This window comes from Pantherophis guttatus, chromosome 6 (genome assembly GCF_059756535.1).
Source record: "Pantherophis guttatus breed Tessera chromosome 6, ASM5975653v1, whole genome shotgun sequence".
Lineage (NCBI taxonomy): Eukaryota > Metazoa > Chordata > Lepidosauria > Squamata > Colubridae > Pantherophis > Pantherophis guttatus.
Genome location: NC_142068.1, coordinates 85,097,982 through 85,117,255, shown reverse-complemented (window position 1 = coordinate 85,117,255; position 19,274 = coordinate 85,097,982). Strand labels below are relative to the sequence as shown.

Genomic DNA, 19,274 nt, shown 5'->3' with positions numbered 1-19,274 from the left:
CACATTTGATCACCGGTAATCAATTCCAGGGCTTAGGAATTATCACCCAAAATACAAATATGGAGTGTGAGATAAAGGTGTTACAGGATGAATCTGCTTCAATCTCAAAAAGCAGGAAGAAAAAGAAGGTGTGTTCTCAAGAAGAGGAAGATAATAAAACATTTAAAGGCACAGTGTTGGTAAAATACAGATTGCTGGAGTATCCACTGCGGTGTTTAGATCTATTTTTTCCCAGGGGACAGTGTAACTGACAAATCGGCCAAAACTGATAACATATAGTTCTGGTCTCAGCTCTAATAGGGCCATTCAAGAGGATTTTAGTATCCATTAACATCTGAAAATAATAAATACAGCACCCTCTAAGAGACTTTCCTTCACTCCCCTGGATTTAGGATTATCTACAATAGACTGAATTTTAATTTACTTACATTCTTCCAGATACATTACCAATAATTGGGTGTCATCTAAACAGTAACACCAACCATAGTGAAAAGTCAACGCAGGATCACCTAGATTTGATCCTATCAATCAGAATACAGCTGGAAGCTGAAATAGAGTTGGATGTTTTCTAGTCTATTTACCATTTCAGACAAGTGACTATCCAGTCTCTTCTTAAAAACCTCCAGTGATGAAATGCCCACAACTTCTGGTGGCAAGCTGTTCCACTGGTTAATTGTCCTCAATTTTAGGAAGTTTCTCCTTAATTTCAGGTTGTTTCTCTCCTTGATTAGTTCTCGTCCATTGTTTCTTGTCCTGCCTTCTGGTGATTTGGAAAATAAGTTGAGTGCCCTCCTCTTTGTGGCAGCCTCTCAAATACTAGAATACTGTTATCATATCCCCCCAGTCCTTCTTTTCTATAGATTAGCCAAACCCAAATTCTACAACTGTTCGTCACATATTTTAGTCTCCAGGTCTTTAATCATCTTAGTTGCTCTTCTTTGTATTTTTTCCAAAGTCTCAACTTTTTTTCAATATGGTGTCCAAAATTGGATGCTGTATTCCAGGTGTGATCTATCTTACCAAGGGTTTATAAAATATTACTAATACTTCACGTGATTTTTGAGTCTATGCCTCTGTTTATACAACCAAGAATTGTATTAGCTTTTTTGGCTGCTACCATACAGTGCTGGTTCATATTTAAGTGATCGTCCACTAGGATTCCAAGGCCCCTTTCACAGTTACTGTTTTTGAGCCAGGTTTCGTCTAATCTGTACTGGTACCTTTGGTTTTTTCTGCCTAGGTGTAAAACCTTGCTTTTCTCCACATTAAATTTCATTTTGTTAGATAGGGCCCATTGTTCAAGTCTGTCAAGATCTTTTTGCATCCTGAGCTTGTCTTTTGGGGTGTTGGCTATTCTTGCCATTTTAGTGTCATCTGCAAATTTGATGAGTTCCCTTTCTATTTCATCATCTAAGTCATTTATGAAGATACTGAAGAGTACCGGTCTAAGACAGAATCTTGTGGTACCCCACTGCTTGTTTCCCTCCAGGTAAACGTAATAACATTACAGAATACTTGTTGAGTACGCTTTATCAGCCAATTACAAATCCATCTGGTGGTGATGCTGTCTATCCCACATTTTCTAGCTTATCAAGAAATAGTTTGTGGTCTACTTTGTCGAATGCCTTACCTGAGGTCTAAGTATACTATGTCCATAGCATTTTGTTGGTCTACTAATTTAGTCACTTTGTCAAAGAATGAAATAAGATTGATTTGGGTATGATCTGTTTTTAACAAACCCATTCTGGCTTTTGCAGATCTCTTTTTTGACTATCTTTTCCAGTATCTTCCCGGATATTAATGTTATATGAATTAGTGCATAGTTTCCTGGGTCTGTTTCCCCCCCCCACTTTTTTTTATATAATGGGAACCACATAAGCTCTTTTCCAATCTTCAGGTAATTCCTCAGTGTTCCAGGACTTTTTAAAGATAGGGTACAATAGTTCGGAGATAATATCTGCCAGCTCCTTCAGAACTCTGGGATGCAATCTGTCAGGTCCCAGTGATTTATATTCATCAAGATCAGATAAGTGTCCACTTATCTGTATATATTTAGTCGTTTTCTTGCTTATTTTAATTTTTATTTCTAATCTGTCTTTTACAGTTATGTTTTTGGTAGGATGGACTATAGTTTCATTTTGTGTGAAGATTGATGCAAAGAATGAGTTAAGCAGCTCTGCTTTCTCTCTGCTGCCTGTTACTTCCTTGCCATATTCTCTCTTAAGTGGACCTACTGTTTCCTTGATTTTTTTCTTATTATTTAAAACCCAAGCTACAAGTATTTTCTATTATTTCAAAACCTTTTTTAATTATCTTTGACTTTTGTTGCAAGTCTTTGTTCACTCTGAACCTTTACCTTCCTGACCTCATTTTTGATTCGCAGTGGTGCAGTGTTTAGAATGCAGTACTGCAGGCTACTTCTTCTAACTGCTAGCTGCCTGCAATTTGGCAGTTCGAATCTCACCAGGCTCAAGGTTGACTCAGCCTTCCATCCTTCCGAGGTCAGTAAAATGAGAACCCAAATTGTGGGGGGCAATATGCTGATTCTATAAACTGCTTAGAGAAAGCTGTAAAGCACTGTGAAGCAGTATATAAGTCTAAGTGCTATTGCTATTGCTATTTGCAGATTCGGGCTATCTGCTGATACTTTGCCTTAGTTATGTATCCTCATTTCCATTTCCTTTTCCTTTTCCTTTTTTTTTTTTTTTTTGTATTTATCATTTTTGTCTTTCAGTTTATCAGAGATCTTTGTGCAACCATGCTGGTTTCTTCTTGGATTTCTTGTTTTTCTTTTTCAGTGGTATTGTGCTGGAGTGGGCTTTTATGATAATATTTTTCAGAGTTTCCCATGATTCTTGAGTTGTTTGCCCCTTTAAGATTTTCATCCATGGAATTTTTCTTAGGCTCTGTCTGAGTTTGTTAAAATCAGCTCTTTTAAAGTTTAAGACAATGGCTGGATTAAGAGCCTGGTGGCACAGCAGACACATGCACTGTTATTAACATCAGCTGCCTGCAATTACTGCAAGTTCAAATCTCACCAGGCTCAAGGTTGACTCAGCCTTCCATCCTTTCTAAGGTAGGTAAAATGAGGACCCAGACTGAGGGGGCAATAAGCTGACTTTGTATAAATATACAAAAGTATGAAGGCTATTGCTTAACACATTGTAAGCCGCCCTGAGTCTCCGGCAGCATATAAATCAAATTTTAAAAAAAAATGTTCTAGTGCTTGTGTTTGCATTATATTGAATTCCAATAAGACTTGGTCACTCTCACCCAAAGTTCCAGCAACTTCAACTTCCTCCATCACTTCTTCTCTATTAGTAAGAATTAAGTGCAGTATAGCTTTTCCTCTAGTTCCTTCCTCTATCTTGAATAACAAAATTTCAGCTAAGATGGCTAGGAATCTGTTAAATTTCCCATTGCTGCAGAGTTGACGTCAGGGTAGTTAAAGTCTCCCATTAGTACTGCGGTGTGTTTACTACATACATTTGTTAGTTGTTTAGCAAAAAGTCCATCTATTTCTTCTGCTTGGTTGGGTGGTCTGTAGTACATGCCTGTAGCAATGTCATTCTTTTTTCCTTTTATATTGATCCATATGGACTCTAGGAAGTTTTCATCTTTGGTTTTGTGGATTTCTACAGAGATATGGTGATCTTTTATATATAATGCAACTCCACGTCCTCTTTTGTTATTTCTTTTGAATAGTTTATATCCTTCCATCAGTACATTTCAGTCATGAGTTTTATCACACCATGTTTCAGTAAATAGTTGTCATTCATGTCCTAGTATTTTAAGTTCACTCTGCTTGTTCCCTAAACTTTGAGCATTTGTGTATAGGAATTTGAATACTTTATGAGTCATGGGTATGTTTCTTATATTTCCTACTTTGTAACTGGGCTTTCCATCCTTTCCATCTCTCTCTACTTCATTGTGTTTTTCCTTTTTTCTTCTTCTTCTTTCTCTTCACTTCCCACTGAATTCTACTGAATCCTAATACTGATCTTAATGAACAAGGAAGATAAGGCTGAAGAATAAAACTTTTGGAAACTTTGGGAGGAAGTGGACACATCAATTTGGGGGTTTAAGATAATATAGGAAGAAATTTTAGCACAGTGGAGAAATTGGAGCATAATGGAATAATGGGCAGAAATCCTCAGGCCAAGGCAGTCTAAGAATTTCTCAGCAATAAAACACTAGAAGTGCAAGCAATCACCATTATGGTGACAAAAAAGATGGAAAGCAGTTTAAAATACATTTACAGCTGCACAGGCAGCTTTTGACTGAGCTTAAGAGCAAAACGGGGCTGTATCAGAAATGAAAGACAGGTGAATTCACCAAAGAGGTACACCAGCAAGTCACTGGGTGGGGAAGCTAGAAAAATCCAAAAAGAAATTACATTTGTAAATAATATAAAAGCAAAAAACAACAACTGCTACTGGTAAAAGGAGAAGGGTAGTCCTGAACACTGAGAATATTGTTGAATATTGTTAACACGATGGGGAGAGGACTGATGTTTTTAACTTTGCACCTTACCCACTTAGCTAGAGAAGAGATGCTAAGATCAAATGAATAACTTGACAAAATGCTTGACAGTGCTACCATTAGATGGATTCAGAGCTGGTTGGACAGTTATATTAACAAGTACATGTCAGTGGCTGCTGATCAAGAGGTATACAGAGTACTTCATTATCTGACTATGTGCTATTTAGAAATGACTTGGCTGAGATTGTAGAAAGTATAATTATCATATTTGGAGTCAGCACAAAACAAGATCAAGAAAATCCTGGTGGGCTAGAGCAGTGGTCAGCAAGATTAATTTTACTAAGGGCAAATGTAAACTCCTACATTAAAAAAAAAATCAAACGTGACCTTGGTGGATCACAGACTGAATATGAGCTAACTATATAAAGCTACTGCAAAAAAAAAAAAAAAAAGATATAATTGCTAGGGAAGGAAGACGTATGTATTTTCTTACCCATTTTAATAACAATGATGCTATGATACTTTTAATTTTTTATTGTTAGTTTTAATCATTTATTGTCCGGTTAATTCATTGCATATTTCATATAATACTTTACTATATGACTACATTAAGGGTTTAATTAAACAATGTAATTGAAAATTTATTGTATAATGCTTTGGGATTTTTAAAGATAAGATGTACAAAATATGTTTTAAAAGCACACAAATAAATGTTCTAGGTATAAGTAAATCGACTGGAATGGCGTTCTTGAAATAAAATTTGTGTGTGTGTACTACTCAAGCCATGAAATATTAAGAAATGGGATGGTACTGATCAGTGGTGGGATTCAAAATATTTTACTACTGGTTCTGTGGGCGTGGCTTGTTGGGCGTGGCAGAGGAAGGATACTTTAAATCTCTATTCCCTCCCCACTCCAAGGAAAGGATACTGTAAAATCTCCATTGCCTCCCCACTCCAGGGGAAGGTTACTGCAAAATCCCCATTTCCTCCCGATCAGCTGGGACTCGGGAGGCAGAGAATAGATGGGGGTGGGGCCAGTCAGAGGTGGTATTTACCGGTTCTCCGAACTACTCAAAATTTCTGCTACCGGTTCTCCAGAACTGATCAGAACCTGCTGAAACCCACCTCTGATATGGAGGGGAGATAATGAACCATACATGCTTGAGAGAAAAAAAGGACGAGTACAAAAAATGGAAAAATGGAAAGAGGGGATACATAACTGAAGTTAGGCTTTGAATGAAGTAAAACTAAAAACCATAAAAATAGTTTCTTTCAACACATAAAAAACAAGAAAAAAGTCAAAGAAAAATTGGTCCACTAATGGGAGAAGACGGCAAATCAGTAATGGACAGTAGAGAGAAAGCAGGACTGCTTAATTCATTTGTCGCATCTATCTTCATGCAAAAAGAAAACAGTACTCAACTTACTAAAAACAGAACCATAAATGATCGGATAGGAATGCAAATTAAAATATGTGAAAAATAAAGTAACAGAACCATTGAAACATATCTTTCAAAGTTCTTGGATCTAGTTCTGAGGACTGGAAAAGAGTTGATGTGGTCCCCACCCTCAAAAAAGGAGGAAAACAGATCCAAGAAATTACAGACCAATCAGCCTGACCAATCATCAATACCTGGGAAGTTCTTGGAAAAGTTAATCAATCAACAAATCTATGAACACCTAAAAGCAAACAACATTATAAGAGTAGCCAGCATTGGTTTGTCAAAAAGAGATCATGTCAAACAAATCATATTTCATTCTTCAATAAAGTGACTAATTTAACAGATCAGTGAAATCCTGTGGACATAGTATACTTAGATTTCAGTAAAGCATTTGATAAAGTAGACCACAATCTACTTCTTGGCAAGCTAGTAAAATGTGGGATAGACACCACCACCACTAGGTGGGTTTGTAACTGGCTAACAAAATCATACTCAGCTTGTAATCCTGAATGGAACTACATTCACATGGACGGAAATAAGCTGGCAGGAATAGCCAACATCCCAGAAGACAAGCTCAAGATCCAAAAAGATCTTGGCAAACTTGAACACTGGGCCCTATCTAACAAAATGAGATTGAACGTAGATAAAAGTAAGGTTCTACACTTAGGCAAAAAGCCAACTGTATAGATATGGACTGAGTGAAATGTGGCTAATGCCTGTAATTGTGAGAGGGATCTTGGAGTCCTAGTGAACTATCCCTTAAATATAAGCCAACAGTGTGCCGCAGCAGCCAAAAAAGCCAATATGATCCTAGGCTGCATTAATAGAGGGATAGAATCAAGATCACATGAAGTTCTAGTATCATTTCACAATGTCTTAGTAAGACCACACTTGGAATACTGCATCCAATTCTGATCACGACAATACAAAAAAGATGTTGAGACTCTGGAAAGAGTACAGAGAAGAGCAACAAAATTGATTAGGGGGCTAGAGGCTAAAATGTATGAAGAATGGTTACAGGAACTGAGTATGTCTAGTCTAATGAAAAGAAGGACTAGGGGAGACATGATAGCAGTGTTCCAATATTTGAGTGGGTCAAGCTATTTTCCAAAGTACCAAAAAGCAAGACAAGACACAATGGTTGGAAACTAAGCAAGGAGAGACGCAAACTAGAACTAAGAAGAAATTTCCTAACAGTGAGAGCAATCAACCTATGGAATAACTTGCCTTCAGAAGTTGTGGACACTCTATCACTGGAGGCTTTCAAAAGAGACTGGATAACCATTTGTCTGAAATGGTATAGAGCCTCCTGCTCAAGCAGGGGGTTGGAATAGAAGACCTCCAAGGTGCCTTCCAACTCTATTATTCTATGTTCTCTTTCTGAAGATAAATTGCTCCTATCAGCTGTAGTCTATTCAGTTTCATTTATAAGACTGCCAGGAGAAAAAAAAATCTCAAAAATGCATCCTTGCAGAACTTGTCACCCTCATAATCTCACTAACAGCTCCCTCTATGTTTTTCATATGCTTTCAAAGATAGGCTTTCAAATATTTTCAAGGCGCAGAATCTGTTTGTTTAAAAGAAAGAAAAAATAGAACCTGATCAAGATGCAACCTTTTAAGGATAGAAGCTTGGCTGCATCTCTGTACTTTTTGTGCCCAGAACTCCACTGAGTTCCCATTGAAGTGAAGGGCTCCATAGAGTGTTGTTTGAAAACCCCATTCTCAGCAACCCAGAGGCTGAGTTTGCAGTCTGCTGGACTAGGGAAGCCCTTGGCTTAACAGGTTATATCAGGCCATTGGGTTTAGCTGAATAGACTTATTTGTTTGGACACAACATGTTATGTGGACACAAGAGTCAAGTTTTATTAACTTGGATTTAGGGTATTTTATGTAATGTGAATTAAACAGTGGTGGGCTGCTGCCGGTTGTAACAACTGGTTCACCCAGCACCGAAAATGCGAGCAAGGGCGCACGCTCGCTTTGCTCATGCGCACACCTTCCGTGCATGCACGCGGCTTCAAAAACACAGCAATATAGGACGGAATAGGGAGTCGCAACTACCGGTTCACCCGAACTGGTCCAAACCAGCAGCAGCCCACCTCTGAAATTGAACCAGGGAATATCAAAGACATGCATAAATAAGAATAGAGCTGCATTGGGAGTAGAATAGAATGGAGGCTACCAAAATAATGGGGCCAACTAGAATCCTACTAAATGTCTCTTTTAAAGATTGGACTCTTTTTCACTTACATCCTTTGCTGCTATCAAGGTTCTGGTCTTCTACGATTACAGGTAGTCCTCAACTTACAGCCATTTGTTAAGTGACCCCTCAAAATGACAACGACACTGAAAAAAGTGTCTTATGACCACTTTTCACGATAGTTGCAGCATCCCCGTGGTCACGTGATCAAAATCCAGATGTTTGATAACTGGCATGTATTTATGATGGCTACAGTGTCCTGGGCTCATGTCATCCCCTTTTGAGACCTTCTGACAAGCAAAAACAATGAGGAAGTCAGATTTGCTTAACAATCGTGTGATTCACTTAACAACTGCAGTGATTCACTTAACAACCATGGCAAGAAAGGTCATAAAATGGGCCAAAATCCACTTCACAAATGTCTTGCTTAGCAATGGAAATTGTGGCTCAATTGTGGCCATAAGTCCAGGACCTGTAGTTCCAGCAGAAATAAAATTGCTTTGATACAGCATTTATCCACATGTTCGATCATCTTGCCATGATCAATTACTACCAACCTGCCTTCCATTGAAGACCTGTATACTGCACGAGTCAAAAAGAGGGCTATAAAAATATCTACAGACCCCTCACATCCTGGACATAAATTGTTTCAACTTCTACCCTCAAAATGACGCTATAGGGCACTGCATACCAGAACAACTGGACACAAGGACAGTTTTTTCCCAAACGCCATCACTCTGCTAAACAAATAATTCCCTCAACACTGTCAAACTATTCACTAAGTCTGCACTACTATTAATCTTCTCATCGTTCCTATCATCCATCTCCTCCCACTTATGACTGTATGACTGTAACCTTGTTGCTGGTATCCTTACGATTTATAGTGACTGTTTCCTAATATGATTTGATTGCTTATTTGTACCCTATGACTATCATTAAGTGTTGTACCTTATGATTCTTGACGAACGTATCTTTTCTTTTATGTACGCTGAGAGCGTATGCACCAAGACAAATTCCTTGTGTGTCCAATCACACTTGGCCAATAAAGAATTCTATTCTATTCTATTCTATTCTATTCTATTCTATTCTATTCTATTCTATTCTATTCTAATTCTATTCTTACAGGTGAACTCTGCCTGTTCTATTCAGTGAGACTTGCTTTCAAAAACGTTTTCTGGATTATGATACTCAAATGCTTCCCTACTTTATTTTAAATAGTTTCTCAGCTTATTAGGTTTCCAACCAGGAGTGGTATTCACTTACCTTCCCTACCGGTTTGCAAGTGTGTGCACAACTCAAGGCCTTCCGCACATGCGCAGAGCCTCAAAAACATGAAAAATGGGACATCATGACGTCCGCACGGGTGGGCGGGGCATCCCGCAGTCGCCCCTACCGGTTTGCCCGATCCGGATAGAACCGGCTGAATACCACTATTGGTGCCAACTACTTTCCCCAAAAGGAGTGAAGTGAAGTGAACCAATAAAGGAGAAAAAAAACTTTCCCCTACCTTCGTCACGTTTCCTCTTCTCACCATTTGATCGAGGAATCCCCAGAATCCCATTAATGGAGTAGGAGCCCACTGGATCATTGGAGGCACTGGAGACAGGAGGGGAAGCTGTACTGGGAACTGGATGAAATGAGAAAGGAAAAGGGCTCAGAAGAGCAGGAGCCAGCAGCTAGGAAGTGACATATACCTCCCACCCCCAACCTCATTTGAAGACCTTTGCCAAGAGACCCAGGTCCAGTTGAGCCAAGATCCAAAAATATGTGCTTAAGAGTGTCACCGATTGTGAATCACTTTCAAAAAAATGTCTCTGTGCCTTACATTTCCTATCTTAATAACATGTTTTTCGGACTATAAGACGAACCGGAGTATAAGATGCACCAAGATTTCAAAGAGCTAAACAAGGGGGGAAAAGTTTTTGCCCTCCCCAGTCCCCAGGAGCACTCCGCAGGCCTCCCAAACCCTCTGCGCATCCGATTTTTGCAAAAAAAGGCCTGTTTTTGGTGAAAACGGGATGTGCAGGGCGGGATTTCAGGAGGCCAAAAATGGCTGCATTCAGTGTATAAGACGCACCAACATTTCCACCCTCTTTTAGCGGGGAGAAAGTGTGTCTTATACTCTGAAAAGTACGGTATTTCCAAATCTAACTAGAATTTGGTAATGGGAAACTCCATTACCAAACTTGGGTTATCTGATGTGCAGCTGGAACCAAAACCTGGCAGCTGGTAGGATGATGCCTCCTTCCAGCTATATCTTCCAGCTGTTATATTTGGCATTGGGGGTGGGTGGGAGAGAGATACAAAAAGGCACAGGGCCATTTGAGGCCCCAAATTGTGGGAGAGCATGGGTGAACATGTACTTGCTCTGTATTCCTAATTGGCTTTGTACTGTAGCTTCACAGTAATATTATAATCCATTTATTGTAATGGAGTTCTTTTTCAAGCAAATCATAGAACCACAGAATCATATGGCTTGAAGGTCCCTTGAAGGTCTTCTAGTCCAACCCTCTGCCCAAGACCTTATTCCATCCTGGACAAACATTGCCCTATGGTTTTCTTGAAAACCTCCAGCAAGAAAAGATTGGGCAGCCATTTGTCTGGGATGGAACTAGGGTAAGTCTTAGGCCTTGGGCAAGAGGTTGGATTGTAAGAGCTCCAAGTTCTTCATTAGAAATGAAATGCTGTTTAAGTAATCCTAAATTAGTCTTATCAAATCATCAGAGGCTTCTGCAGAAACCAAATCATATATATCAAAGGTGACTATTTCTCTCTCCTTCTCCTTCTCCCTCTCTCTCTCTCAATTTTTGTTTTGTTTTGAGCATAGAAGGATTCCCTGATAATCCATCTCCACTCCTTCTCCCAAGCAGCTTTGGTGATGAGATATAGAGCAGGGGTGAAATCCAAATTTTTTCTCTACCAGTTCTGTAGGCGCGGCTTGGTGGGCGTGGTGTGGTGTTGCTTGGTGGGCGTGGCTTGGTGGGTGTGGCAGAGGAAGGATATTGCAAAATCACCATTCCCACCCCATTCCAGGGGAAGGATACTGCAAAATCTCCATTCCCTCCCCACTCCTGGGGGGGAAAGAATATTGCAAAATCTCCATTCCCACCCCACTCTGGAGCCAGCCAGAGCTGGTATTCGCCGGTTATCCAAATTGCTCAAAATTTCTGCTATCGGTTCTCCAGAACCTGTCAGAACTTGCTGAATAACACCCTGGGCTCGGGGGCTGGATCCAGCTCACGGGGTGCTTAGATCTGGCCCACGGAGCTGCACTGGAAACACAAAGGACCGACCCGCGGTGCTTCTGCCAGTGAAAACGGAGTTCAGTTTTCTGTTTTTGCTTGTGGAGGGTTGCAGAAGGTCCTCGCAGCCAAAAACGCAACTCAGGAGCCAGTTTTCGCTGACAGAGTGCACATGAGTGACATTGAGCTGGCCATGCCCACCCTGGCTCCCCGAGGTCAAATACAACCCTGATGCGGCTCTCAATGAAATCGAGTTTGACACCCCTTGCCTAGGGTCACTCCACATTTTCTCTTATGTGTATTCCACATATTCAGTACAGCAGCAATGGTGCCCACCACTAATGACACAATTCTGTATATTTTGGTTCTGAATAGCTTGTGTTTTTTTGTTTATATTCTGACAGATATATATTTTTAAAAAACCTACCCAGAATATTATTTTTATGGTTCAAGAGTATAGATATAAGCACTTTAAATTTTACTAGTGTCATACTAATAAAAGTTGTGAGTTGCATTGGTTGCCAAAAGATTCCAAAGTAGTGTTTAAAGTGACTTATTAAGCCTTTGGGATGATATTCTCCAACTGGAATTGATCTAAGTGAACATCCCAGGGAAAATTAATGATCAGTCATTATGTTTCCCAGTCAGACTGGTCTACCCTATGAGGTTTATCACTTATTGGAAGATGGTGACAGAATTCTTCCAGAGGATCTTTAGTTTGGCTTAATCAGGACAATGACATTATATGATCATTTTTGGATATTGTGCTAGGTATTTTAATGTATATCTATGCATATTATTTATTATTACTATTTATTTCATATATTGTATAGATAAATATATATTATATGTATATATTAAATGCCCTTTACTGTATACAGTAGTAGCCAAAATTTTGGAAACCTTGTGGGAAAAGTGTATTTTCTAAAACTAGCTAATAACACCACTTTTTTGGGGGGGAGTATACCATAAAATTATATATCAATGGAAAGATAATTTAATCAAGAATGTAATGCAATAACTTTTAGGAAGGATTTGCTATTAGAATAGCAGTTACAGTATAAAGAAGAAAAGTGAAACACATAGAAAAAAATAAGATATACAAAAATTATCACCATAGAAAAAAACGAGATGTGCAAAAATTATCACCATGTCAGTTAATACTTAGCAATGGGTAGAAATCTGTCAGAGGGAAAACTGGAACTTAGGAGGAATTTCCTGACAGTGAGATTAATCAATGGAACTGTGGAGCTAGCCTCCCAGGAGTTGTGAATGATCCATTGCTGGAGGTTTTCAAGAAAAGACTGGACAACCATTTGTCCAGGATAGTCTAAGGACACCTGCCTTGGGCAGAGGGTTGAACTGAAAGACCTCCAAGATCTCTTCCAACCCTATGATTCTGTGATACTGGACCTAGTATTCCAAGAACAGCCTGAAGAAGACAGAATCAGGGACAATTATTTCCCAGGATTTGGACTATACGTCTAATGAATATATTCCACAGTAGCCAGTGGTGGGTTGCTACTGGTTCGCCCCAGATCGGGCGAACTGGTAGCGGCGGCGGCAGGAGGTTCCGCCCACCCACCCGGATGCTTCTGTGCATGCGCAGAAGCATTGCGCGAGCGCGCGTGTGCCCACAAGCGAACCGATAGTGACAGGTTTTGAAACCTGCCCTGACAGTAGCATTTGCCGTGTGAACATATCAACACTTGTGAACCACTAAGGTACCTAGATCTTTTTCAGATATACTGTACATATCTTCTCTGACAGGAGGAAGAAACTGTCAGATTTTGAACATAATTTTGAAATGCAACTTTGGGGCAGGGGGAACCCTGGTCTTTCTTGCCTGAACTAACTTTTAGGCACAAGTTAGTTAATTTCTGAGAGGTTTAAAACAAGTTGAAGTTGGTTATTATTTTAGTTTTAAATGGAGTGAACATTTGAGCATATTCCCTTAATGTTCTCCCTGACTATCCCCCCCCCACTTGTGCAATATTGGGCAATACTTATAGTTACTTATGCACATTGTGACCTCCCCTATGTCCTACTACACACTTACTAAGATCGCCAATACTATAATAATAAAATGGAATATCACAGCCTAGGAAATTAGTGAACTATAAATGCCTAGACAGCAAATAGAATATGTAAATTAAAACATATAGATCAAGATACGTGCATAAATGCAACAAGATTATAAATTACCATTTCAATTCCTACAGCAATGACTGTCCAATCCAGATTACAGCAAATGAAATCCCATTAATCCCATGGCAATTGCAATAGAGCAGAACCTAACAACTTTCTTAGAAGTTTCTGCAGAAACCTTCCCTAATAGGAACTACACAATCTCGATTCAGTCCAGCCATTGCATCTAGCAAAGAGAGATGCATCCTATTTTGTTGGCCATTAATAATGAATGTAACAATATTATAATGAAAGGATCAGTATCTTGGGTAAATCCAGACAGGACTTGTGCTGATAAGAGTGGTCAGTAGAATAGGATGGGGACGATTGTTCTGATATGCATCTATGTAGAAGCAGTGGCACTCTAAACTAGGAATAGTACCGAGGGTCCTCTTTATGAGGTCCAAAATAGATAATTGAACTTAGATAATGTACAAACATTTCTGCTTGAGGGGGCAGAATATTTTAAAAATCTGGTTTGGAATAAGGAAGAAAATGTGATAAAAGTTCCATGAAACTTAAGCTTTGTCAGACAAGGTCAAGGAGTTGTTATTTTGCCTCAAAACCAGTGCTGGTATTCAGCCGGTTCGGGCAAATCGATAATGGTGATCTGCTGGTGCGCTCGGCCACCCGCCCCAGCGATATGCCGTCCTATTTAGCCACGTTTTCTAAGCTGCGCACATGCATGCATGCAAGCCACACAGGTGAGCAAAGTGTATGCACGGAAGGCGTGCACTCACATTTTCAGTGCACAGCGAACCAGTGGTAAAATTATGTGAAACCCACCTCTGCTCAAAACTATCTTTCTCCTGTACCCTTCTTGTTAGCTAACAATCTGTCCTTAACTTTGTCATAGGTCATCCTTGTTTAAAAAGGTGTAGGAAATGGTAGGGGTTTAGCAAATGTTTTGAAGCAACTTCATTGCAGTATAACTGTGTTATCAGCAAGAATTTTTAACTGTTTTCTCTAGCATTGTGTCAGATCAGCCAATTTCAGCTTAATATAACAGGATCGTGAGAAATATTACCATTATCTAAATTTAGCTAAATGATTTGAAAGCTTTAAATGGTTTGTCATTTAGTTTATTATCTATAAAGAGGTGACATTTCCCTTTCTGTAAAAGAAAATTAGCAAACAAAGGTAGTAGTATTAATCCATAAAAGAGTTTTTTTAAAATATATATATATATTTTTTAAAAGTCAAGTTGAGAATTAGAACAATTTACTTTTAAAACAAAATGACAATTACAATTGTTATAAAAATACTAAAAGTATTAGTGGCTATCAATATTGTAAAGAGCCAGATTAAAATCTTTCATATGATTAAAACAGTGTTTGCACACACAGTTTTCAGTTCTTTGAGATACAAAAGTTGCAAACTCCCCATTTTAGGAGGAAAATGATGCGCAAAAAATCAATTTTAAAAGTGTTAAAAGGTGGGGGGGTGGGAGAATGCAACCCAAACACTGCCAAGAGACAATTTTTTAGGCCAAATGATATAAAGGAAGTCTTTTAAGTCTTTCCATTTACTTTTCATCAAAGGACTGCCAGGAAAAAAAATTAGCCACATCCATTACAATTTCTTAGATGACCATCTCTAAATTGAGCGACTGACCTACTGGCTTCTACAGTGGTAGCTAAACTTACGATAAATGTGCGATAACTTTTTTCTGTCAGTTTCCTGGTGAAGACCTAATTGCTTAAAATCTATTGGGATTTATATATCACTTCCTTGAGGTAATAATTTTGTTTCTATAACCTGTTACGTTTCTGTTTGCATGGTGCTGTTTCCTTTCAATGCAGTCAACACAGATCTATGTCTTACAAAAATAACAGTTGATAGATGTCCTGCAGTAATAGATTGTGCTATTCGTGTTAAAAAGATTATTCTTCAAAGCCAGAATTTTCACAATTTTAACTTCTACAGAATGATAGAAGGAAAGGATTCAGGAACTAAAGTAGGCCTTTGCTATAAAGAGAGGTGCTGCCTAGATTATAGTATATTTATCTGGCCCAGCTTCAGAAAATATTTCTGATCTTGATCTGTAGACTTGGAGCAAGCCAATAAGATCTTCAAATTCAATCTGCTTCTCTGTGCAGGAATCTACATTAAAGCATTTCAGAACAAGGGCTGTTTAGCCTTTACTTCAGTGGTAGAATTTAACTGGTTTGCACCACTTCAGCCGAACCGGTTGTTAAATTGCTGGCCGGCCCTGCCCCTCCCCGCCCTGCCCCTTCCAGAAGTTCCCACGAGCCCCGTTTTGGCTCCAGGTAAGTGCAAGGAGGCCTACTAGGCCCAAAACAGGGTGCGGGGGATGTGGTGGGGGGTCCTTGTGGCCCATATTTGCTCCCAGGAGGCTGCAGGGAGGCCTACTAAGCCCAAAACGGGGGGCAGGGGTGGCGTGCCCCCCCACAGCCCATTTTTGCTCCCAGGGGGGTGCAGGAAGCCGAGTGTTGCCTGTCACACGCCCTGGCCATGCCCACCATGGCCACGCCCACCCAGCCGATCATCAGGGCAAAGAACCAGTTGTTAAATTATTTGAATCCCACCATTGCTTTATTTCTATATAATCTAGCTTTCCCCTCTTGAACTGCAGGTATGGAAAGGAACTTTTTTCTTGTGGTAGAGCCATGTTAGTCTATGGTGGCAAAAGAAATCTGGTAGCACTTTTTTCAAGCAACACTGAAAAATAGTTGGAGAAGGTGCTACCAGAATTTGTTTTTCAATAACATGAATCCGTCTTAGCCTTTTGATATCCTTTACGGTATTTAAAGAGTGTCATCAGAGCTAAGTATTTCTGGTTTCCTCAATTTTTCTTCTAGACTAGTTCCTGTTCAGTGGTGGGTTGTTCCCAGTTCGGTCCGGTTATTGCGAACCGGTAGTAATGGCGGTGGGAGGCTCCGCCCACCTGCCCAGATGTCATCATGAATGATCTGCACATGCGCAGAAGTGTACGCATGCACGAGCGAAGCCAGCATGCGCATGTGCGCTTCCGTTGCGAACCGGTAGCCGAGGTAAATAGAACCCACGCCTGTTCCTGTTCATCTGTCTTGTCTATCTGAATTCCATTTTCTTTATTTCTTCACAGTGTGGTGTCCAGGATTTAATACAAAAACCAGATGCAGTGTGAGCCAATACACAATGAAGTAGAAAAATAACTTCCTGTGTTTTAGGAAATATATATTTTGTTGATATAAAACTGTATTTGCATTTTTTTTTTTTTTTGCATTCATATTGCGCTGTTGAGTCACATTCAGTTTGTCGGTTACATTTCCAAGATCTTTTTTGCAACAGCTATTATGTAGTCAGAAATCAACATCTTATAGCTCTTCATTTGATTTCTGTCTCCTATGAAGAATTTTGACTTTGTCTCTATTAAATTTCATATTGTTATTTAGATTTTTATGTAAATCTTCTATCTTATGCTGTACCCTTTCAAAACAGAAGCATTCCTATGTATTTATCCAAGTCTGCTAAAAAAGGAACATTCCCAGGATTGAATTTTGTGATTTCCTACTTGATACTATTCTTAGTTTTGATGATGAACATTGGTGAATACTTTTTGAGGGTGAAAATTGGGGATTAGGGGGCTGGAAGCTGAAACATACAATGAATGTTTGCAGGAAGTAGTTAAGTTTAGTTTAATGAAGAGAAGGACTAGGGATAACATGATAGCAGTCTTCCAAAATTTGAGGGGCTGTCACAGAGACAAATGTATCAATTTATTCGGAAAGAGTGCAGAGAAGAGCAACAAAGATGATTAGAAGACTGGAGGCTAAAACATATGAAGAACGGTTGCAGGAACTGGGTATGTCTAGTTTGATGAAGAGAAGGACTAGGGGAGACATATCTCCAATATCTTCCAATATCTCAGGGGCTGCCACAAAGAAGAGGGCAGGACAAGAAGCAATGGGTGGAAACTAATCAAGGAGAGAAGCAATTTAGAACTAAGGAGAAATTTCCTGACAGTTAGAACAATTAAACAGTGGAACAACTTGCTTCCAGAAGTTGTGAATGCTCCAACACTGGACGTTTTTAAGATGTTGGATAACCATTTGGCCGAAGTGGTGTAGGGTTTCCTGCCTAAGCAGGAGGTTGGACTAGAAGACCTCCAAGTTCCCTTCCAACTCTGTTAATCTAAATTCTATTCTCCAAAGCACCTGAAGCACAGGACAAGAAGTAATTGATGAAAATTTATGAAGGAGCAATCCAACCCAGAACTAAGAAGAAATTTCCTGACAGTGAGAACAATTAATCAGTGGAAAGGCTTGCCTCCAGAAGTTGTGGATGCTTCATAACTGGAGGTTTTTAAGCAGAGATTGAACAGCCAGTTGTCCAGAACGATATAGGGTCTCCTGCTTGAGCAGTGGGTTGGACTAGAAGACCTCTGAGATCCCTTCCAACTCTGTAATTCTGTTATTCTTTTTGAGACAGGTGTATATCTATTTCAACTGCCTTAGGAAGTAGTGAGAATTGTCACATAGTCTGTTTGAAATGAATCTATGTTTTTATTAATGCAAAAGACAAAAAAAAATTACTAAAATATGCCAGTTTTAGAGCATGATATACTTCTTTTTTGGAATTATAGAATTTCAAAGGAGAAAAAGAATATTTAAGTCACTGATCCTATAATCCTTCCTTTAAAGCAGGGGTGTCGAACTCAAGGCCCAGGGGCCAGATCTGGCCCCTGGGGTACTTAGATGTGGCCCGTGGAACCACCCTGGAAACAGAGAGGGACTGGCCTGCAGTACCTCTGCCAGTGAAAAACGGAGCTTGGGCAGGCCACACGCAGCCTTCCTGAGCTTTATTTTTGCTGGCAGAGGGTTGCAGGAGGCTGTCGCAGCCAAAAACGGAGCTTGTGAGGGCCGTGGGTGGCCCTTCCAAGCTCCGTTTTCACTGGCAGAGGGTTTCAGGAGGCTGTCACAGGTGAAAACGGAGCTCCGGAACCCGTTTTCTCTGGCAGAGCGCTCAGGCACCCGCGACACGAGTGACATCGAGTTGGCCATGACCATCTTGGCCACGACAAACCCAGCCCCCCGAGATCAAACACAACCCTGATGCAGCTCTCAATGAAATCAAGTTTGACACCCCTGCTTTAAAGGATTTCAAAGAGAGGTTAATCTCTATAATATTAATTTCAGCGACAAAGTGCTCCATTTGGACATTTTCTAGCAATCAGGTAGAATCTGCCTTCCTGTGACTTAAAGCCATTAGTCTCGTGATTTTTCACAAGAGAAAACAAGTCTTGGCCATCTTCTTGTGACATCCTTTCAGAATTTTTTTAAAGAGTGCTGTCCTTTAATCATTTTTCTGTCAATGCTACACAGCTCCTTCAATCTTTCTTCATGTAACAAGCATTTCATTATCTTCATCATCTTTCTTGGAACCCGTTCCAGTTTGGCTGAATTGTTTTTAAAAGGTGTCTCCAGAATGGACTCAGTACTTGAGGTAGGATGAGAATGAAGGAGAATAAGATAGAAAAATAATTTCCCATGATGTGGAAATCACATTAAGATAATTATACCTTTTTAAAACCTTTTCTGAGCCACTATTGTTTGCTCATATTCAGTTTGCAGTCTATTCCAAAAGCTCTTTGAATATGTGGAGAGAAGAGCAACAAGGATTATTAGGGGACTGAAGGATAAAACATATGAAGAATGGTTGCAGGAATTGGGTATGTCTAGTCTAATGAAAAGAAGGACCAGGAGTGACATAATA

The 19,274-nt window shown here is 39.6% G+C and overlaps 1 protein-coding gene across 8 annotated transcripts in view; it reads right to left on the bottom strand.

Moving 5' to 3' along the window:
- Positions 1-19,274, bottom strand: part of PAX2 (paired box 2) — a 165,495-nt gene that overhangs the window by 71,466 nt on the left and 74,755 nt on the right. For all 8 annotated transcript variants that reach the window (XM_087871849.1, XM_060694986.2, XM_060694988.2 and 5 more), the window contains one exon: positions 9,635-9,754. In XM_087871849.1, coding sequence (XP_087727975.1) covers positions 9,635-9,754 — 120 coding nt within the window. The remainder of the gene's footprint in view (positions 1-9,634; positions 9,755-19,274) is intronic.